Genomic DNA, 22,985 nt, shown 5'->3' on the forward strand with positions numbered 1-22,985 from the left:
TATATGGCAAGAGGGGGTTATCCCCCAGGAATTCAGGGATACCTCCATCGTCCATCTCTCTAAAGGTCAAGGAAATAGATTATCCTGGGACAATCATGGGAGGGGGGAGGGGGTCTCTCTTCTTAGCAAATATAGTGAATTGATATGAAGTGTTTAAATGAAACTGGGAATTTCTGGCAAGTTATACTGGGGACCAGAATGGGGGCTTGAGCTATTAAATAGCATAGAGAAAAACGTCCCAGTGCCTCAGGAGCTTCCAATAGAACTTTGAGGGAGAGATAAAGCCCCACTCAGGAACCTGAGTCATCTGGGAATTGGGAGGAGGGTTATCTGCATTTATATAGGCAACATCAGTAAAAGCCTGCTGATTGATTGTGTGGACCATTTGCTTAGGAGGTGCTCTGTGATGGAAATAGAACCAAACCTGGAGTCTCCTGGAAGAATCTCAGAGCCAAATAAATCCTTTAAATTTAAGCCAAATCTGACTCAACCAGATCTAACCAAGAATCACCCTATGAGATCCTTGGCTAGTAGCCAGCCTCTTCTTGAAGAGCTCCCTCTGGTGCTGGGGAGCTTACCACCTCTGCATGGGCAGCTCTCACTCTTAGGAAGTTTATTTTTGACTTGTCGTTGGTGAGGCCTTCACTTGTGTCCACCTCTTTGTGACCCCATTTGGAGGGTTTTTTTTTTGGTGAGGATGCTGAAATGGTTTGCCATTTCCTTCTCCATCTCATTTTTCCACATGAGGAAACTGAGGTAAAAAGCGTTAAGTGACTTGCCCAAGGCGACACAGCTATCCAGTGTCTGAGACTGTATTTGAACTCAGGTTTTCCTGACCCCAGCTTAGTGCTCTATCCATGGTGCCACCTCACTCACATCCTGTGTACCCTCCTCTGCGTATCTATTCCTTCTCAGAAACATTACTGAAATGCAGAGCCCAAAACTAAACGGAGCACAGAACGACCACTGGGGTCTGACCAGGGCAGAGCCTGGCAGCATTATTGCCTCCGCATTCTCAGAAGCTGGCTTCTTCTTCATGTAACCTCAGATCAGATTTGGTTTTCTGACCACCAGACTGCATAATTGACTCCTATGGAGCTTAGGGTCCACTCAGACTCCCAGATCTTTAACATGTGGACTAAGGTCTAGCTGTTTGGTACTCTTTACCATTTCACATCTCTTTACATAGGGTAAGGTACAAAGGTCAGTGACACATGGTGGTCAAAGCACAGGATTTGTAATCTTTGGACCTGGGTAAGGATTTTGGTTCTGTTGCTTACCCTCTGAGGGCTCTGCTCTCTAACTGTCTTGCTGCATACAATCTATGTGGCATGCTTCCCCCTTCTACTTTTAGAACAACAAACCATAATTATAAATCCACCTTACCATTGTTCCTGGGTAGGGCATGTCAATATTCTCTCTTATGGCCCAATTTACCATCCGGTAACCTTCTGGACCAAATGCCCCTTCCTGGCTACCATTTCACTATATGTGTGTTTCCTACATTAGAACATAAGCTTGATGAGGGCAGGGGATTTATTTACTTTTGTACTTGTATCCCTGGAATTCAGGATATTTCAAGTAACTTTCACTTACATGGACCTCAGTTTCCTCTTCTCTAAAATGGGGGCATTCAATGACCTCTAGGATCTTAACCAGTTCTTAGTCCCCCAAATGGGCTAACCTTTAAAGAAATGATACAGTGCTCTCTCAGGATATGTACCAAATTTTATTTCATTTTACACTCAAAACTTCTGTACAAAAGGAGAAAGGGCAGGCCAGGAAGGACAATGATTTCTGCAAAGAATAAATGAGAACCAGGGCCCAGGTCTCATGGGCAAGGTACAGTTCTCATCATACATAACATCTGGCAAAGAACCTTCCAGTAGGTTTGGCTCTTAGAGAAAGGTCCTGGTTATATCACTGTCAAATCTATTACCAATTCAGAGCAGCCTAGTTCAAGCCATTTTCAAAAAGGAAGTCAATTCAGTCTACGGCACAAGGATATCCCCTCCTTCCCCTTAGGAGGGGGGCAGTAGTCCTTGCTGCTTTTTGGGGGGCAGGGGGCTGGGCAGGGGTGGAGGAGGTGAAAAGGAAGAAATCATTTCTATTCCAACCCTAACAGTAAATTCCTCCTTATGAGACTCTGCAAGCTACAGATTGCTATCACCTTGAGGTCATGAGCAAAGTTGGTAGTTGTGGATGAGGATGGAGAAAGTTGGATCAATGGGAATCTAAAAGTTCTTGTCCCAGGACCCTGAAATTCTATTTCATAATCTCCCATGTCTCCGGTGGTCCAGGCCACTGGATCTGGGTGAGGTCTGGGTCTGAAGTCAGAAGAGTTGGCTGTGAATCCTGGTCTGTTCCTTACCACCTGTGTGACCTTAGGCAAGTCCCTTCCCTTCTCTGGGACTCAGCTTCCTCCTCTGCAAAAGGAGGCAATGGAGGAGGTGGTCTCTACAGTCCCTTCTGGTGTACCACCCCCCAGGGGCTGTTGTATGACAAGCCCTACTGTGTGCCTAGCATTTAACCTGCAGCCACAAGTGGATCTGGGTCTCTCGACCATCTGATGACCCGCAGCTGTCTCAGGCTCCAGAGAATGACAAAAACCCACCGTCTACACTGACCAGGCTTTCCCCATCATAGCACTCAGGCCTTTCAGGGATCACAGGTGGCTGTCTTTGTGTATCCTGACAGGTCCAGAGGTCACAGTTCACACTCGTTTTCCAGAATTCATTGTGTTATGGTGGTATTGGCCAACAAGAAGGAAGGGCTCCGGCCCCTCCCACTTCCAAATCTCCCAGGAGGTGTTTGCAAGACTCTGGAGTATGCTCCCCTAGACGGCTCCTGCTTTCTGACCATAGATGAAGGAACCCCTTTTCCCCTTACTGTCTGGCACCTGAGTTCAGCAAAGATATTGGAACTGGTTCTGTTCAATTGTATCATCACTGACTTGGGTGAAGGCACAGATGGTAATGGGAAAAGCACTGGTTTGGAGTTAGAAGAACTTTGCCACCTTGGGCCTCAGTTTCCTAATCTGTAAGATGGGGGTAAAGGGCTAGCCTAGATGGACTCTGAGGATACTTGGGTCCTAGATGTATGATGCTATGATACCAGCCCTTCTCCTTACGCTCTGCGACTTCTGGGTCTGTTTGTGGGGCAGGGTGGAGATTGTGAGGGAATCTTCCTCAGATGTCTCTATCCTGGCTCTAAACTCCATTACACTTACCAGATTTTCAGATGTCATAAGGCAGGGATGGGCAGCTAACACCCTGAATGAAAGAACCAGAGGCCCAAAATATCTTGACAGGGTGAAATGAAATTTAATGGGAAAAATTTTAAGTCTTCCCCCTTAGGTTAAAAAACAACAGAAACTACTTCAATTATGCAGGTTGAGGGAAGAATTCACGAGGAAAAAAGATGGGGGTGGGTGGGGTGGGGCTCAGTATGGCTCACCACCAAGGTAGGTTGGCTTGGACCCAGAGCCGATGTGACCTGAACAGAAGCATCCAAGGCCAGCTGGCCTCTTGTGTTTGCTTTGGGCACTGCCTTTTAAAAAGGTCACTGAATAGCTGGAAAGCTAAGGGGGGGGAGGGGATTCCAGATCCAAGGAAATCATAGATTTGGAACTTGAATTAGCTGGAAGGCTTCTGGGGGTGGGGATCCCAGATTCAAGGAGATCATAGATCTGAGGCTTGAAGGGGCCTCCCAGGAAGTCCAAGGATAAGATCTCATATGCAGAGCTGGTCGGGTTCTTGGACTTAGCTCAGTCCACCCCTTCATTTTGTGGTTCCAGGGTCACTAGGCAGGATTCAAACCCAGGATTCCTGCCTCCAGGCCCAGGGCACTATTTACTCCTCCAGGCTGCCTCCTGGGACCCACAGAGGCAGAAAGACCTTCCTGAGGTCACCCAAGGCAATGAGCAGCAGAGCTGGGCTTAGAATTCCAGCAGCATCAGAGAAGTGCAAGGGCCTCATCTAGCCCAAAGCTCTCCATCTGAGAGATGAGGAACTGAATGATGGGAGCTAGTATTTAGAAAGCCCTTGCTTCAAGGTTTGTAAAGTGCTTGGCACAGGTAATCTCATTGGAAGCTCATGCCAGGCTCGGAGGCCCCATCATCATCCTTACTTTATAAATAGGGAAGCTGAGAACTTTGGGTAAGTGACTTGCCCAGGGTCACACAGTACCTGGCAGGATTCTTCCTGACTCCAGACCCTGTGCTCTCTCTGTGCCACCTAGCTGGCACTTATATAGCAGAACTGGGGTCAAAGGCCTCAGTCTTTGCTGGATGGGGGTCAGATGATGGGCAGAGAGGCTTCTTCTCCTCAGAGCGTGTGGGGGCAGGGGCAGGGCATGGGGGCTGTCTTCAAGTATTTGAAAGGCTGGCATGTGGAGCCCAAAGCAGACTTGGACCCACTGGGAAGAACTTGGACCTTGGAAGCTGAAGATAAGACCAATTTGAACAACGGAATGTCTTTCCTTGAGAGGCACCGCGATGGCCACTTGTGTGTGTGTGTGTGTGTGGGGGGGTCCCATTCAGGAGGGGAGGGTCCCATTTGGGAGTGGGGCTGGATGAGATCTCTGAGTTCTGTCTGGCCTAGAGAGGCTGGAGGGGCGCAGCCAGGGGGAGGGGAGCGGCCAGCAGGACGGCGGGGTGCAGCCAGGAGGAGGGGTGCAGTCATGCTCCCCTCCACGCTCTCCCACTCCGTTTCCCACCACATCAATCATCCAAAGCCACTCAACGTAACAAATAACACTAGCTCACTTGCTGTGGTGGGGTAGGCCTGCTAAGCCCTTGACAAGCATTCTCGCCTTCACCCTTCACCACGACCCTGGGAGGTCAGGGCTATCGTTGCCATGCCCATTTCACAGATGAAGAAAACAAGTCTGCATAATGACTTCCCCTGGCTCCTCAGGATGCCATCTTCTTGACCTGGAGTCTGCCACGGAGCACGGCCTTCACTTTGCTATTTCAAGTCCTGACGCCCCCGGGGGCCAGTGGGCAGGCCCCTGGATGGGAACCAAGGGACCTACGGGGTGCTCTAGCTCTGTGGCAGAGTGACCTCGAACAAGCCCCATTCCCTCTTTGTGCCTCAGCCTCCTCGACAGTAAAATGAGAAAGCTCACAAAGAGGACATGTTACAGGGCTGTCTTAGGTTACGTTCCTGGATGATACTCATGGGGCCCTGCTGGACCCTCCATCCTCCAGGCAAGCTTTGCCAGATTCTGGTCCAGGAGGCAGGAAGGAGGGGTCAGACACTGGGGGAGACTTCTAGGGACAGACTCAACCACCTTCAATTATCCAGAACCTGAACCCTGGTTAATGGAAGGCTGGGGGTTCCCTCTGGCTCCTCAGCATGGCGGGGGGGGGGGTAGAAGCCAGGGCCCCTCCCACAGCACAGCGTTCTCGATCCTGGGGGGAGGACCTGCCCTGAAAGTGAGCTTCTCTGCCCCTGAGACCCTTCAAGGCCAGATGGATCTCAAGGCACAGAGGGCCATCTGAGCTTCTGGGGGGAGGAGGGCAGAGGGGCTTGTTCTGCCTCCAGCACAAGCAGCACTAGCTCTGGCCAGCTGCTCGTCCTGATCGGCCGAGAAAGCCAGAAGAAAAACCCATCCTGGAAATGACCGGAGGGTGTCCCCAACCCCAGCGAAGAGACAGACCTGTGATGTGCTGCGTGGCTTTCAGAGGAAGAAGGAGCCGGCGGGACGCTTACCGGCTCCACTGTCTCCACGAGTTACTTGCTATTTTTATTTGAATTAAAAAAAATGCTCATGGTAAAGGCAGCCCCTGCCTCAGGAGACGCCTTGCTTTAGGCCAGCTGAGGGCACGAGGCCTCGCCTTGCTTCTACCACTCTCTCTCCCAAAGGCCGGGCAATGAGGAAGGAAAGGCTGCCAGAGAGAAGGAGGGTCCAGGGAAGGGAGCTCCTGAACAGACAGCACAAAGCCCCACTTCCCCAGGCCTGTGGGGCTCGTCTGGCTGAAGGTCAAGCGGAGGGTGGGGAGGAAATCTCTGTCTCACTACGGATCAGTCGGGTTAGGACCGAAGGGCCATACATCTCAGTGACAGGAAGGAAATGGTTATGTAAATACACAAGTATTAACATAAATCTGTATTAAATTATGTAAACATATACATCTTCTGAGGTCGGGCCCGCGGGATCCTGGCGCAGAGGGGCCTCTACTGGAGCATGGCTCGGATCTGCTTGGAGGTCGACTCGTCATTTAGATGCTTTGTAGTGAACCTGGCGGGGAAGCAAGAAGAAGATGGGGACGGCTCCTGGGCCAGCCAGGCCAGGATGGCAGCATGGCGCTAGGCAGGATGCCCGAGGCGCCAGGGCAACCTTCAGTGTACAGATGGGGAGACTGAGGCTCAGGGAGGCCAGCTGACCCGTGCTCACGGGAGTGAGGATCTGGAAAAGACTTCGAACCCAAGGCCTCTGACTGGCCTTCCCCCAAGGCCGCAAGTTCTATTTGGGGACCCAAGCTCCAATGACTCAGAAATTTCTCCAGGTGTGTTAGGACCCCAGTCGGCCTCTTTGCAACCTGCCCCCGGCCGTTGCTGTGCCCCAGCCCAGCCCCCCTCTCCTGGGGATCTTGTTGTCTTGGACTTGTGACCTCACACGTGTGGGGAGATCCCCAGTGCAGAAACTCACCAGCAGTTCATCTACAAGGGAGCAATGGACGGTGCCAGAGAGCTGCTGTGTGCTGGAGGGTAAGTGACTCGGCCAGGGTCACACGAGCAGTATGTGTCCCGACTCCAGGGCTGGGCCTCCCTGCTTCCTTTTGGATGTGGGGGATAGCCCCTCACACACTCACTCATTCATACCAAGGATGGGATTTCCAGGCCAGTGAAATGCCTACAGCAGGGCATTCTCGCCCTGAAGCTGGAGCACGACCTTGCATATGTTAGCTTCCTTCCCTGTCCCTCAGTTTCTCCTTTTCTAAATTGAGGACAGCCAGACCTTACGTTTGTAGAATGTTATAGCATCCAGAGAGCCCCTTTGTCACAACTGCCCAGTGCAACAGGGCGCACAATCAATCTCTTAATATGGGAGCTTTTCTGCGGCACCTCCTGTATTCTGGGGAGTACGGTTGGCGGCAGGAGGTGAGACGCTCCCTGCCTCAGCAGGCTTCTATTCTAACATGCACGTATGGTTAGGACCCTTTTATACAGAGAAAGGAACAAGCTCAGCGTCAGTCAGCAGGACGTCTCTGGATGCCAGCATCAGCCCGACGGGGCTCCTGTACAGGCTGATCGAGCTGGGGGAGGAGCTCCTGGAAGTCTGCCGGCTGTGGCCACTGAGATGGGACCATCTCACCTTTCAAATACGTTCTCTGACAACTTCCTTAGAATTATCAGTTATCAAAGACTTCATGATCCCAGCCTGCAAAGGGCCCCAGTCTGACTCAGAACCAAGGGGGAGTGACTGTCTGGACCCTGAGAGGACCAACAATGAGGAAGCAGGACAAGGCCCTGACCTCTGGAGTCAGAAGACCTTGGCTAGCATCCCGAGGCTGCCCTGGCAGGTGGGAAGATACTAGCCCTCTTCTGTTAAACAATGAGCTTGGATTGGTCTGGCCTCGAGACTATTTCCAGATAGAAATGCTGTAACTTTTCTGAAGCATTTTCCAGACCTCCTATCCCTGCCACCCAACAAGGGCCTTTCATGACAGTAACATTAATGCAAGAATTCTTGGATAGGAAACTCCTATTGAATTATTTAAGAACCCAGGATGGTTTCCCTGAGGGGGCTCTCTCCACCAGGGCAGATCCTCCCCAACCCCAACCTCATGCAGGAAGACCATCCCGCATTTGACCTTATGGCCAAAGGAAGAATATCCTTCACTATGAAATATGTTGCCTAAGACAAGACCTATATCCTGGAAGGGCTTGGAAGACAGGCCTTTTGACTCCAAGTGCTGGATTCCAGTGAGGGAACCAGGTTCAAATGCTTCTCTGCTCCCTGCATCACTTTGGATAATCAACCACCAAGCATTTATGAGCTGTGACCTTGGGGCGAGGCCTAGGGGATACATGGGCAGAGAAAGAAGCAATCCCTATTTCCAAGGGACTGACCATCCCTCGGTGGGCCTCGTTCCTTCCCTGGCCTCGGTGGCCTCTGGAGTGCCCCCAGCTGTGAGGCTATGACTCTGCTCCCAAGTTCCCCTTGCTGGGTCTCAGCCTCCTCCTCTGTACAGATGGAGCTGGACCAGAGATGAGCACATCAAAGATTCTGTGGCCTGGGATCTCACGCAGATGCAGAGAGAGAACCAAATGTTCAGGGTTCAAATGCCAGATTTGCTATCAGAAGCAGGGCTGAGTAGCCTGAGGCCCTGACTCTGCCCTGACCAGGGTGTGGCCCACACAAACCGCTTTAGGTGCTGAGGGATGAGTGCCATGGAGAGCACCCATCAAGCCTGGCTCTTCTGCCCCTAGCTCACCATATCACCTTGGACAAGTCATTTGCCCTACATAGGCCTAGAAATACTAATTTTAAAAGGGATCGTACTCAATGGTCGCCAAGCACTCTCTAAGTTCTGACCTTCTATGTTCTTATGTTCTAAGGCCTTCTAATACATTTCTGAAAAAATTTCATGTTCAAAGGCACCTCCTCAGCCAGACATCCTGCAAGGGCTCATGCTGACAGTCTATGTCCGAAGGTCTGTCAGCCACAACCTGCCACGTTCTGTCTTCTTCACTCCCCTCCCCAGCCCCCTGCCCGTCTGCCTTCCTTTTGGTCCTGTAGCTGAGCTGTGACCCTGCTGCTGTCCGCCCCTCCTCGCCCCGTTGGAATCCAAGCCCTTGGCCCCTCTTCTTCAGCAAACTGACCCCATCATCATCCCTGTCATTCGGTCATTGCAGGCATGTCTGACTCTTGGTGTGGCCCCCTGGGGTGTTATTGGCAAAGACATTGGGGTGGTTTGCTCATTTCTTTCTCCAGTTCATTTTACAGATGATGAGACTAAGGCAAATGGGCTGAAGTGACTTGCCCAGGGTCACATTGATAGTAAGAGTTGGAGGCCAAATTTGAACTCAGGTCTTTCTGACTCCAGGCCTGGCGCTGCACCCTCTGTGCCATCGAGCTGCACCTTTATCAGTCCTGCTCTCTCACTCATGAATCTTCAATTGCTCCCTGTCTATCAGATGCTTTCCTTCTCCCTACAGATATGCTTGTGTCTCCCCTAAACTCAAAAACATCTCATTGATCCACCATCCCATGCCTTTTCTCCCTTGCCTTGAGAAAGTCTTCAAGAAGGCCATCTACACTGGGGGCCTCCCCTTCCTCGTCTCTTCTCAGCCCCTTACAGTCTGGCTTCTGACCGATCATTCTGGCAGAGATGCTCTCTGCAAAGTTACCAGTGATCTCCCGGTGGCCAAACCCAGCAGCCTTTCCTCGGTTCTCATCCTCCCGTGACCTCTCTGCAGCCTTGGGCACTGCTGGTCACTCCCTTCTCCTTGATCCTCACTAACTCACTCAGAACAAGCTCGTGGTTTAACAGATGAAGGAGGGGAGGCCATGCCAAGCTGGCAGGGTCCCATCACCAGTGACCGAATGGCTCCCCATGTCTGCTGGGGCCAAGGCTGGGGCTCTACCCTAAGATACCCTGCATTTTAAAGGAAGACTCAACGTTGCCATGGCCTTTGTGCCGACCCTTGTCCACAACTCCCTTTTCTCCTCTGAAGCGGGTCTTAGCCTGGCCCGTGTGCCCATCGCTAGGACTAGTGCCATAGCCCATGGGCCGATTCCTCCCCTTCAGACCTTTCCTGGTAGCCATCCCTTCTGCACTGGGCTGCCATGCTGCTCTTCCCAAAGCTCAGGTGTGCTGTCTCCTCCCTCCTCCCCAGCTCCTCCAGGATCAGCCTCTGTCTTCTGAAGCCCTTCCCCGCCTGATCCCCCTCCCTCCTGTGTCTTCTTGTGCCTTCCTAGACATGAGTGTGGGTGCCTTTCCTCTGGAATTACCTCCCATTTGCCTTCTCCACATCCTGTTTACACGGGATCGCTGGTCAGACCCTGAGCTGCTTAGAGCGAGGACTCCCAGCCCTAGCACAGGGCCTCCCACACAGCAGATGCTTAATAAATGCTCATGGACCTGATTCGAGATTAGCAATCTTCTCACTTTTTTATCTGTTTCTAGAGCTCCACATGGTCCTTGCCACAGAGCAAGCCCTCAACAACTACCTTCTCCTTCTCTGACATCCCGGAGGCTATTCCAGTTAGAACGTTTGATATCCTGGGTTCCCGTCATGTTCAGGCATCCTCTCTTTCCTAAGATCTGAAGTTCCCTTCAGTTCTGTGTTCAACGTTCTGGAATCTCCCCAAAGTGGACATTGCCCTTCTCTGTGCTGAAGCTCCCTCGAGCTCAGACATGTCGGGTTCGGAATTCCTTCCCAGCCCTGACACTGATCCAGGCTTACCTGAGGGCATTCAAGAGGCCTTCCACACTGTCAGGAGGTTGTTCCTTCAGCACTTTGATGCAGCCTTTCATCTAGAAGAAATGCCAGTCAAACATTTCATAGGTCAAGTGACAAACATCACATAGTGAGAGGTGCACATTGCAAAAACCCAGAGGGCACCGAATCTCAGCTCTCCAACTATTGCCTGAACAAAACCACCGCCTTTATTTTATAGGGAGGTAAAGGGTGACCCAAGGAGGGCATAGGACTTCCCCAGGACTCTTGGCCATAAAATCAGAAGCAGGGTCTCGGTACACAGATGACAGAACCCACAGGGGTTAGTAACCCAGGAGCTAACAAGATTCCTCTTTATGCCAAAGAGTGGCCATCTGGCCTTTGTCTGAAGCCTCCTAGCTGGAACCCACTGCCTCCTGGGTCAGCCTTGTGACCGGGAATCCACGGCCCCAACCATGACACCACACTCCCCTTACATCTGTGGGCTCAGGGTAGGGAATGGAGGAGTCAGGAGGGAACAAGTAAGAGCAGCTGGGGGTGGGGAACATCTGGGCCAGATTTCCCAAGGAATGGGACCACCCTAGCTTGACCCTTACAAGATTTTGCATTTTTTCCTTCACCTGAAATCCTATGATTAGAGAGCCATCTGGTGGTAATCAGCCTGCTCTTTGGAACAATGAGTACCACTTGAAGGTTCTGGGAATACAGTCAATCACACCTTAGAGCAAATTACTTTAATCAGCTTGCTTTCTTCCTAACCCCCAGCTGAGACAGGCTGTTCTAAGGGATGGGATTTGGGGTTAGGGCAGTAGAGGAGATAGGGATGGTAATGAGTGGAGATGTTTGGGAGGGGACGAGAATGCTTACACGAGATACCCCTGGGGACCGAGGGAAAGGAGGGAGCAGAGGGAGGTAGTAGAAGGGAGGAACGAACAAGCAAGTTCAGAAAGGCAGGTCGGGGCCAACTTCATCCCTTCCAGCTCTGATATTCATGGTCCGTTTCCCCTTTAAGATGCTATGAAGGGCAGAATCCAAATGAGGAGAACCAAGAACATCTTCATTTTCCGGTACTTAACTTGTGAAACATTATCACCAGCATCCTTCATCCTTCCCTCTCTCTGCCTCTCTTTGTCTACCTGTTGCTACCTCTCTCACCTTCTGTCTTCAGTCTGTCTCCCCCCTCCTCTTTCTGTCTCTTTCCCTCTCTCCATTTCTCCCCTGCTGGGACAGGAACCCAGTCCATGTGGATTCCTGATGAGAAGGGTCTTCCCTTGCCTGTCGCCAAACATCAACCACACCAGTCCAGGGGATTGACCAGGGGCAGCTCCGGATTACCCAGCAGCCCCACTCCAGGAGGATGAGATAAGTCTCATTCACAGAGGCGATCTTTCCCATAAAATGCCTTATCTGATCAGCTCATGGACTTCTAGAAGAACCCTGACCACCCTGACAGCACCATCGAAAGGCTCTTGGCTGCAAAAGTTTGCCTTCCTGCAATCCTTACATCGATCTTGGACGTCTTACAAAAAGCCCCCACTGGGTGCACGTGGTCATAGAGAATGATGACACCGACCATCACTCGCATACAGAACAGCAGAGTTTCTTCACTGGTGAATCTACTTCGGTACTCTCTGGAACACAGAGGAAATGCCCGTTAGCCCCATTTGATTTCATCCACAAAGTCCCACCATCTGAATGTTCTGACACTGTCCAGCTGGTGTCATTAGAATGATCTCATCAGGACATTCCCAGACCCACCATGGGGACAAGAAGCCAATGACAAGGCCACTACTGAGCATTTTGCCAAGGACCCATCCTTCTGACCAGGCAGAGCAAGAGAGAGCAGATGGGAGATGCAGAGGCAGAGAAGTGTTTCCATTTCACCCTGGAGTGGGGCTGGAAATAAATGGCTCTCATCTTGCCAATGCCCATGAAGTATAGTTATTTTCTAGTGGGTCCCTCTGGCTGCCCAAGGGTTTTGAGAATAATGCCTGCTATGGAAGAAGGAGGATCTGGCTCATTCCAATAGAAGAAGCAGCTGACCCTCGATCTCCGTGTTTCAAGGGTCAGGGCAGGAGCAGAGGAGAAGGTCATCAGCCAGTCCTCAGGTAGCCTGAGAACACCACCTGCATTCTAGGGAGTCACTAAGGGCAGGCGCGTGTCTGCACATTTCAAGTCCAACAGGGGAAAGCTTCAGGGGAGGGGAATCACCTCACAGCAAAACAAACAATTTCTGTGTTAAGAGAAAGTTGCAGTACAAATGGTGTTGGGCTGTGTGACAACGGAGAAGTTACTCCTCATTTTTAGGATTCAGTTTCCCCTCTGTAAAATGGGTCAGTAATCCTTTTACTGTACGACCTCACAGTTTAGTTGTAAGGAAGGCACTTTGTGTACCCAGACATAGGAAGTACTGGTTCTTGAGTCATGAGAGCTGGGTTCGAATCCCTCCTCAGACACGACCTGAGTTGTCTTGGGGAAGTACTTTGCCCAGTAGCACTCAAGGACCTCTAAGGTCACTTTTGGCTATAGACTTAGGGTCTCATGAACTTTTACATGCTAAAGAAAGGGCAGTTATTTTTATTAGCATTGCCATAGCTGTCTGTGCCAGAGTCCAAATAAAATGCCTACCATGTGCCTGGCTTTACTCATCTGCCACAGTAGGGCTTGCAGCCAGAATGCTATGAGAAATCCAGAAGGAAGGCTGTTTTTCTGGAGATAGACAGGGTTGAAGTGATAATATCCACCACTGCTGATAACCAGGAGGGGAAAAGAAAGCAGCCTGTAAGGCAGATGCCGCCATTGTACAGTCCAGGAACTAGAGCTCAGAGGACAAGTGGCCAGGTGTGAGCGCTGGACTGGAACACAGACCCTCCTGACTCCAGATCCAGGGCTCCCTCCACTCTTCCTCAGAGACCCTCATCACCACTGGGAATTCCCTGGAAGAGAGCTCTTGGGCTTAGGATGAGCCAAACACCCAAGGCCACCTTCCAATATTGCTCCAGACCTTTGAGGGGCTTTTCAATTTATCTTCCCTCATGCTCATTCACAAAAAAAAACAACCAAACACACAGCTAGACCAACTGGCTACTGTTTGCTCCCATCACCCTCTCAGTGATCGATGGCCGCCTTGACTTACGGGGTCTCCAGCATGACTTTACACACACTAATCATCGTGCTAAGGCAGTCCGTTGTGTTTTCAATGGGCAGTGTTTTGTTCTAAAAAGAAGACACAAGAGACAAGAACATCCCTGTGAGTCCTGTTGGCTGCACCCCATCCCCCAACCTCCCTACCCTAGGAGACTCACCTCAGACACAAAGTATGTTGTGGCATTGCTAAGGGTCTTCAGCATCGGGGTGGCTTCTGCATAGAAGAGGGACATTCGGTTGGCCATCTCATTGTTGACTTCATTTTCAATGTCTAGCTGATAAGAGGAAGGAGAGAAGATAGGATTTATAAAAAGGGGGTCCCAGCTGCCAGGCAATGGGGAGTAGTGATACGAGTGCTGGGTCTGGAGTCCAAGGACCTGAGTTGGAGTCTCTATTGCTGGCTATAGAGCCCTGACTCTTCCTCCCAATTACTCACACTCTCCATATATTGCAGGGATTTCATTCTGTAAATGTGAAAAAAGCCTCTCATTTCACAGACAAGGAAACTCTTGATATAGTGACTTCCCCAAGGCCACACGGGAAGGAAGTGGCAGGCAGAGCTGGGCTTCAAACAGAGTTCCTGACTCCAGATCTAGAACCATTCTAAGTCATCACCATGTCATTCTGTCCCAATTAGACTCTAAGCTGAAGCCTTTGCTATGTCTTCAGATCCAATTATTATCATCACCATTGTTCTTTACAGAATCACAGACTGAGGCCAAACCTCTTGCCCAAAGTAGAACAAGACATACCCCAGGCATCCCCCGCCCCCACAGGGAACCCGTGCACTTACGTGCATGTTGTTGATGCGATTGCGGCTTATTGTCCTCCTGTAGTAGCTGAAGTCATTCTGGATGGCGGGGTTTCTCATCTGGAAGGACACAGAGAAGACAAGGGTTGGCCAGGTCACACGGGAGGGGCATGTGCAACTGGACCCTTGGGCCATCTGGTGAAGCCAGAGTCTACTGCGGCTTGTTGCCAACACTCATGATATAAGGAAATGCCAGGCTTGAGTTCGAAGTTAGAAAGTAAAGATGGAACTGGGTTCCTGTCCACATTCATGGACTTGCTGCTCTCTCTCCTTTGTTGAGCCCATCTGAGTCACAGAGCTACAAAGACACCCGGGGGCACCAAGGGGGCACCAAGAACAGAACCCCCCCCCTCACCTTGAGTTCATCAAAGCGTAGGGTAAAGTGAAGGATCTCGGCAAACTCCTTGGCCAGGGCCTGTTCTCGCTCCAGGTGCTGGGTCGGGGTGTAGGGTGGGCTTGTCAGGCATTCCAGAAGATTCTGCAGAGCTTTCTCTGAAAGGTAAAGAAATGAACACACACCAGGTCCCTTTCCTGAAGTGGATTAGAAGCCAAAGGACATTCAGCCTCAGCCCTTCCACCTTCTTCTGTGGAGCCTTAGAGAAAGTCTCTGTCCCTTTCTGTGTCCTTTTTGCATGAAGGGGGGAGCCAGGAGCTTCTAAAGACCTTCAGAACTCTTATCTTATGGCGCTATGCCTCAGAATAACCTGACTTCTATCTCTCCCCGTGAGCTTGTAGGAGGAGGGTGAGGACTGGAAGATGGTGTGTTGGGGGAGGAGGGGGATGCCTACATGCCCAATCCTCTGGCCCTCAGTTTCTTCTTTTCCAAATATTTAATTCAATATATAATACAATAATCCTTGTACCATTGACCTCCCAAGGCAGATGTTTGGCTTCCACAGTAAAATTCCCATGAAGCTGGGGGTGCTCTGTATGTGGGAGTTACCATCAGACGAGTATCAAAGCATCAAATGGAAATTTTAAAAACAGATAAATAAAATGAAGCTGAAAATGTGAACTCACCAAGCCGGATGGAAAACTCATAGAACCTTTTCAGTCTGACAACAAGTGGACACACTGCGTTCCAAGCCTTTTCTTGCAGCTGGATGTCATTGGGATTTTGGATTGCCTACAAGAGAGAAGCGATGGGATGTTGTGGACAGAGGGGCAGCCTCTGAGCCAGGAAAACAAGGGCTCAAGTACTATCCCTGAAACATACTGGCTGTGTGACCCTGGGCAAGTCCCATGACCTCTGCAGACCCCTGGAAGACACTCTAAGGTCCAAGCCATGGAGAAGAGGCCAACACTCTTGGGTAGAAAGAGCTTCCTCATTGGAGAAGACCTCTTCTTCCATGAAATCTCCAGTTGGATATCTATCCTTACCCCTCCAGAGGCATGAAATTATTCATCTCATTCAAATGATGGAAAAACTGAAATATGGAGAGAATACTGTCTGACGTGTTCTAGAGTTCTACATTCTAAGGAAACTTCAAGTTCTAACACTCTACAAACGAAGGCTGCTTCTGGATCGAACACTCTGGATGACTAGGCTCTTTGTTCTCAGGTCCCTTCAGGTCCTAATGATGGATATTCTACAGGTCTAGGTCCTAAAGTACCTCCCAGTTTTGATACTGTGTGTTCTAAAGTTCTATCTTAACTTCCTTTTAAGTTCTAATGCTTTATGTTCTAAGGTCACTTCCACATTAATATTCCACCTTTTAAAGATCTATGTCCTAAAGTTATTTCACTTCGAGTTCTAACATTACTTAGTGGCAAGCCTGAAGACTTTTGGGACACCTCGAATGTATTCCAAGATCACTGTCATCCCCTACATTCCATGTCCCATGGTCCTTTCAAACATTCCATAGTCTAAAGTTCCATTTTCCGAAGGTATTTCCAATTCTGACATTTTGTATTCGAAGTTTCACATTCTAGGCTATAGTTTGGGTCAAGATAGACAATTCTGGAATTGTATTCTTTTACCTACAAACACCCCTTAGGACCAACTGTGTGCCAGCACCTGCATGGCCAGTGCCCTGTTCTCTGACAAGGCCGTCTCCTGCATGATGTTTCGTTAGCTCCTTCTGAAGAACCAGCCCAGAGATTTACTTCTTCCCCCCATCCCCCATCAGTTTGCTACCAGCATGTCCCTGAACAAGCTTTCCTTCCTTCCCTGTAAGGTTTCAGTGCAAGATGTTCTGAAAGACTAAAAGCAGACTCCCTTCTGGTCAAACAACATCACAAGTCTTCTGTTCTCAAAAACTGTCTCCTCTGAGCGTTGGAAGAGGGACATTCTGATGGCCAGAGGAACTCTCGCCTCTCTTCTGCCCCCCTACCTTCTTCATGCAGCTGCCTCCCCAGTTCAGCCCTTCGTCTGCTCTCCTCTGGACTACGGCAGTGGCCTCCTAGCAGGGCCTTCTGCCTCCTGCCCCTCTTCAGCTCTATCAATCGGGATTTTCCTAAAGCACTCATCTGACTCTGCCACTCACTTCCCCCAAAACATGTTGTGGCTCCCTCTGGCCCAAGGAGAAGGTATTAGCTTCTCTGTTTGGTATTTGGAGACCTGTAGAATCAGGCTCCTGACCCCTGTCACAGACGCCTTTCACATCCCTCCCGCTTCCAAACTGAATGGCCAACGTGCTGTTCCTGGAGGTGACAGTGCTGGGCCCACCACTTGTACAAGGTGTTTGGGATGCTCTCCCTACTTATCTCCACCTGTCAGAACCACTCCTGGCATCCTTCAAGCTGCTCGAAAGCCACTACATGGGCCCTTCCCCTTCCAATGACTTGTTATTGACCTTGCATATGTTTTTGTACTTACTCATGGCCATATATGATATTTCCCCCGATAGAATGCAAACTGCTTGAGGGCAGGGACCGTTCAATCTTTGTGCCTGTGTCCTCTGTACCCAGCAGTGCCTGGTACACAATGGACTGACAATGGATCAATTTATCAAGTGCCTACTATGAACCTGGCGCTATGCTATAAATGCTTGTTCGATGAATGAATGAATGAATGATCTGCCAGGCATCAGGCTGGACACTGAGGATTCAGAGCCCAAAACAAGAGGCCCCTGCCCACAGTGAGCTTCCTAGGAGGGCACAGCATGGATGCAACAGAATGAGGTCAATGTCATTTCAGAAGGGAACAGTCACCCACAAATAGGGAAATCAAAGGAATGTCCTTGAGGAGGTGATACCTGAAGCACAGAATGATTCTGAGAGGCAGGGAGAAGGGGCCACCTCTCAGAACAGGGGCAGCCTGTGCTGATGCAGAGGCTGGAGATGGAAGGCTGATTTTGGGGAAGAGGTCACTTTGGTTGGAACACAGACCAAATGAAGGAGAATGATTAGAAACAAGGCTGCCAAGGAGGCTGGGCTGGGTTGTCGAGGGCCCTAAGAGCCAACCTGAGAAGACTCTTTTTATTTTGTATCTAATGTGTTGGAGGAAGATAGGCTGGAGGAAGCAAGGGGTGGCAAGCAGCAGGAGTGAAGGATTTATATTTAGAGATTCTTGACTGGAATCCTGGCTTTGCCACTTGATGCCTGGGTGACCTCTAGCCTTAGTTTAACCATCCATAAAACAGGAAGATTGCACCAGCAGACACCTAAGGCCTCTCCCAGTTCTAAATCTATGATCCTGGGATGATGTGAAGGGAAAAGACCTTCATCCGTGATGTGGGGTTGGCAACCCCAGCAGCAGTGGCTAGAACGGGAAGGAGTTGCTAGAAACTAGCCTTATCATCACATGTTTGTTTTCCTTAAAGAGTAGACTGGTTAATGACTATGCAAGCGAAAGCTGGAACACTAAATCATTATGTGAAAGGCGGATGTTGAACCCCGAGTGTGCATGTCTGGATGTGGGGGTAAGGGGTGGATTCAATGTCTGCTTGGATGAATTTCCTAAAATAAAAGGGACCATTCATACATTGGCTTAAATGCACATTACATCCCCTGTTCTTTCCAGGATTCTAGGAAATACTGCAGCGATGACTTCATTCCCTCCCTCTCCACCCCCTGGCCCCGGTTCCCCCTTTGCCGTTGTCAGGACAATATTATCATTGGCTTGGCTTACTCACATCTCGGATCTCCTGGCCAGCGCCTTTGTAAGCCTGCAGGTCTGTGAGAATGCTCTCCGAATCCTGAAGGACGGCACTGACCTGGTTCCAGATTTCCCTCTCGCCTTCCGTGGGCTGAGCATCTAAGCAATGTGGGAAACAGGACAGACACAGAGACACACAGCGTCAGCTTCATACAACCTCCCCAGGGAAAGTCCTTTCAGTCCCCCTTAGGCCATTATCTTCAGGGTGAGAGCAGTGACTTCTCCCGCTTATGGACTCTGCCTTTTAAAGAAGACCAGACTAGACCACAAGGACCAGAAATCAACCCAGAAATAGGAAATTTTCAATTCAGGTTTACAAACTTCCTTTATTTAAACACTGTGCATGGCCCTCTTTGTGACTCTTGGGGACAGAGATGTGGAAACCATTTGATGTCTCCTTCTAGGAGCATATATTTTAATAGGGGGTAGACTCGATTTAATTCTAGACTCACTGACTGGGTGTCTACCATGTATGAGACTTTGATTGAGACTTTTGCCTGGTATACACAGCAACTTTGTGATCACAGGCAAGGCCCTGACCCCCCTTGGGCAACTTTCTGATTGACCAATAAATGTTTGCCAAGAGCCAGCGTGTTTCAGATGCTCTGCCTGGACAAGGGTGTATAAAGACAAAAACAAGACTTTACAGTTACAGGTGACAAGAGTTTTTTAATTGCACAAACGGATGGAGTTTCCATTTGTGAAGTGCCCAACCTGGACAATACCACAGACCCAAACTTTCTCCAGTTACTAAAAATGGTCAATTGACCAGCATTTTAAAGCACCTGCTATGTGGCAGGGACTGTGTTAGCCAAAGGGGATAAAAGAAAGGCAGAAGATTGTCAATCAATAAATATTTGCTAAGTGTCTTCTACGTATCAGGCATCGTGCTGAACTCAAGATTAGTGGCCACTCTGGGGAACCTCACAGTCTGTCTAAGGGGGAAGAAGAAAAATGCCAACAACTACATACAGACAAGCGATAGACAGGGTAGGTTGGAGATAATCACCTGAGGGAAGGGACTAGAACTAGGGGGCACCACCAGGAATGGCTTCCTGGAGAAGGTGGAAAGTTAGTTGGAACTTGAAGAAAACCGATGGAGCCAAGAGGTGGAGATAGGGAAGGAGAGAATCTCAGTCCTGAGGGAAAATGCGCAGAGTCTGGAGATGGCATGTCCTGTGACATAACAGGAGGCAGGCCTGGGTCACTGGATGGCAGAGTGTGAGGGGGAGTGTAAGGTATAAGAAGACTAGAAAGCTGAGGGTAGTGGAAGGTTCTGAAAGGCTCTGAATGAAAAAGCCATGTGAGTAATGCAGGATCTGGAGGAGGGAGAAGATGGGGTTTTCAGTGAATGGTTGGGATGTTCTCAGTGAAATATGAAGCAACATTCTTAACTGAGAAGGCAGCAGGAGGGGCAGGGTAGCTACAGGAGGTTTGAGGAGGCATGAAAACGGTTGTGAATGGGGCAGTGAATCATTTAGGTAGGTGTAAAAGGATTGCCTAGCAATGGTGAGGGCCCAGGTGAGATGATGTGCCATACATTTGTGGTGGGCTCAATCACCAGGGTTTTGTGATTTCCCCCAACTGCATTCAGTGGCAAGTAGGAGGGTGAGGGAATGTGCTCAATGCTCGAGATACAAAGAAGGGAACAGACTTAGGTCCCCAAAGCACAAGGAATTTACGAGTTTATGAGGTGAGAGAATTGGAAGATTTTACTGCAGAGCCACATTTGAAAGAACATGAAAAATGGAAAGGATGCCGCAAGATTGAAAAGGGGCAAATATTGTTATTGTTTTCAGAATAAAAGAAGAACAATGTCTGCAAACTTTGGACCAATTTCTAAAACTTCGTGAGAAATTCTAGAATAGATCGTTGAAGAGAGAGTTGGCCAACATTTTGAAAGGAAAGAGGTGGTTACAAAGGTGGTTTTGAGCTTGCCGGCTTAAGGTCTTTTCCTTTATTGATGGGACTAGCAACATAATCGATGGGGGAAGACTGTGGGCATAATTCCAATATATTTTAGCAAAGTTTTCATCATACTCCCCATGCTTTTCCTATGGATAAAGGGAAATATCAAGATTCAACAATAATATCACCAGATGAATTCAGAATTTAGTGGGAGAGTCAGAATAGTTGTAAATTGTTAGAGTCAATGTGGTAGGATATCACTAAGGGAGTAACCCAGACATCTACGTTTGGTCCTGGGCCATTTAACATTTTTTCTTAGTGACTTGTGAAAAGAATAGATGCTGGGAAGGTGGGCTAACACATTAGATGACAAAATGTGGATTCCAAAAGATCCCGATGGGCTAGAACATTGGGGTAAATCCAAGGTGAAATTCACCAGAGAGAAACATAAAGTCTGGTACTCATGTAAAACACCATCCTCACCACAAGATGGTGGGGACATCTGTTAGAAAGCAGTAGTTTTGGAAAAAAAGATCTTGGGATTTCAGTGGATGACAAACCCAATGTGGAGTCAAAAAAGGAAACACAAGGACTCTGAACAAACTTTGGAGCTACAAAACCCACAAAATGACAGAGAAGCTAACCTCCCACTGAGGACAGCCTGGCAGATGGGCAGGAAGCAGCCAGCACATCTCTGGGAGCCGAGCTCAGCCCCGCATGAGCTCAAGGTTTTAGCCTCAGGGTGGCCTGACCAACTACCGGCTGGAGGGACTTCAGATCACCAGCAGCTGTGGCAGTTTCCAGAATTATCAACACATAGATGCTAAGGGCAAAGTGGGAGGTCAGTGCAGTGTGGACTTTGGTGTCCTGTAGTTCAGGAGTGTGGTCTGACCTTTATCCCATGGAGGGAGAAGCTGCTGAGGTGCTATGGCTGTGCAGCTGCTGCCATGTGGTGCTTTAGCTTCTGCCTAGCAGATTGTAGGGGGACCAAGCAACCAGTCTGAGGGGTAATCGCTCTTGCTTTAACCTGCTTGGATCTGGAGTGCTGTCTAGACCTGGGGTGTGTGACCAGCTTGCAAGAGCATGTGGAGACTTCAAAGAGGGCACCCAAATAAGAACTCCGGCAACTGAGAAAACACCAGCCATTTGGGACAAAGCTCCCCTGTCTGGTAGCAGAGTCCTACTGTGGCAAAAAGCTCAAAAGTCAAGTAATTGAGTGGCCACATGAGCAGGCAAAGGAAGCGAAGCAAGCAGAGCTATCAAACTTTACACTCCTATTTTGGGGACAAAAAGGATCAAAGCATGGAACAGGAGGAAGACAGCGAAGTCAGAATTCCTGCACCAAAAGCTTCCAAGAAAAATACAACCTGGTTACAGGCCATAGAGAACCTTAAGAAGGATTTTGAAAACTAAATAAGAGAAGTTGAGAAAAAATTGGGAAGAGAAATGAGAATGCTTCAAGAAAATTATGAAATGAGAGTCAACAACCTGACTGAAGAAAATAATACCTTAAAAATTAGACTAACTCAAATGGTAAGAGAGGCCCAAAAAGCCAATGAGGAGAAGAATGCCTTAAAAAGCCAAATTTTCCAGATGGAAAAAGAATCTAAAAAGCTCACTGAAGAGGATCATTCCTTCAGAATTAGATTGAAACAAATGGAAGCTAGTGACTTTATGAGAAATCAAGATACTATTAAACAGATCCAAACAAATGTAAAAACAGAAGGCAATGTGAAATATCTCACTGGGAAAACCACTGACCTGGAAAATAGATCCAGGAGAGATAATTTTAAAATTATTGAACTACCTGAAAGCCATAATCAAAAAAAGAACCTAGAAATAATCCTTCAAGAAATTCTCAAGGAAAATTGTCCTGATGCTTTAGAACCGGAGGGCAAAATAGAGGTTGAAAGAATCCATTGATCACCTCCTGAAAAAGATCCCAAAAAGAAAACTCCTAGGAATATAATAGCCAGGTTACAGAATTCCCAGATTAAGGAAAGAATATTACAAGCAGCCAGGGAGAAACAATTTGAATATTGTGGAAACACAATCAGGATAACACGGGATCTGGCAGATTCTACACTGAGGAATCAAAGGGCTTGGAATATGATATTCTGGAGGTCAAAGGAGTTGGGATTAAAACCAAGAATAACCTATCCTGCAAAACTGAGTATCATGTTTCAGGAGAAAATATGGTCATTCAATGGAATAGAGGACTTTCAAGCATTCTTGATGAAAAAAACCAGAGTTGTATAGAAAATTTGACATTCAGATACGAGAAGCAAGGGAAGCATGAGAAGGTAAACAGGGAAAAGAAATCATAAGGAACTTATCAAAGCTGAACTATTTACATTCCTACATGGGAAAAAAATGATAATTGTAACTTATGAAACTTTTCTCAGTATGAGAATAGTTGAAGGAAATAGAAACGTGTATATATATATACATATATATGTATGTATATATATGTATACATACATATGTCTATATAGGAGGGTAGATGGGTATATGAATACATATGTGAGGGTATGTATATATGTGTACAGGTACACATAGCTAGAGGGCACCGGACCAATTTAATAGGAAGGGGTGATCCTTAAAAAGT

At 48.7% G+C, this 22,985-nt stretch overlaps 1 protein-coding gene across 2 annotated transcripts in view; it reads right to left on the reverse strand.

Moving 5' to 3' along the window:
• Window positions 1–1,710: 1,710 nt before the first annotated feature.
• Window positions 1,711–22,985, reverse strand: part of CYRIA (CYFIP related Rac1 interactor A) — a 60,764-nt gene continuing 39,489 nt past the window's right edge. For both annotated transcript variants that reach the window (XM_069099330.1, XM_069099331.1), the window contains 9 exons: window positions 18,447–18,568; window positions 15,391–15,496; window positions 14,726–14,862; window positions 14,353–14,430; window positions 13,718–13,834; window positions 13,549–13,628; window positions 11,917–12,043; window positions 10,419–10,489; window positions 1,711–6,243 (listed from right to left, as the gene is read on the reverse strand). In XM_069099330.1, the coding sequence (XP_068955431.1) occupies window positions 6,180–6,243; window positions 10,419–10,489; window positions 11,917–12,043; window positions 13,549–13,628; window positions 13,718–13,834; window positions 14,353–14,430; window positions 14,726–14,862; window positions 15,391–15,496; window positions 18,447–18,568 (902 nt within the window). In that variant the 3' untranslated portion in view covers window positions 1,711–6,179. The remainder of the gene's footprint in view (window positions 6,244–10,418; window positions 10,490–11,916; window positions 12,044–13,548; window positions 13,629–13,717; window positions 13,835–14,352; window positions 14,431–14,725; window positions 14,863–15,390; window positions 15,497–18,446; window positions 18,569–22,985) is intronic.

The sequence above is a fragment of the Petaurus breviceps genome, unplaced genomic scaffold (genome assembly GCF_028583685.1).
Source record: "Petaurus breviceps papuanus isolate PSGF00001 unplaced genomic scaffold, PetGlider_PUasm1.0 373, whole genome shotgun sequence".
NCBI classification, from domain to species: Eukaryota; Metazoa; Chordata; class Mammalia; order Diprotodontia; family Petauridae; genus Petaurus; species Petaurus breviceps.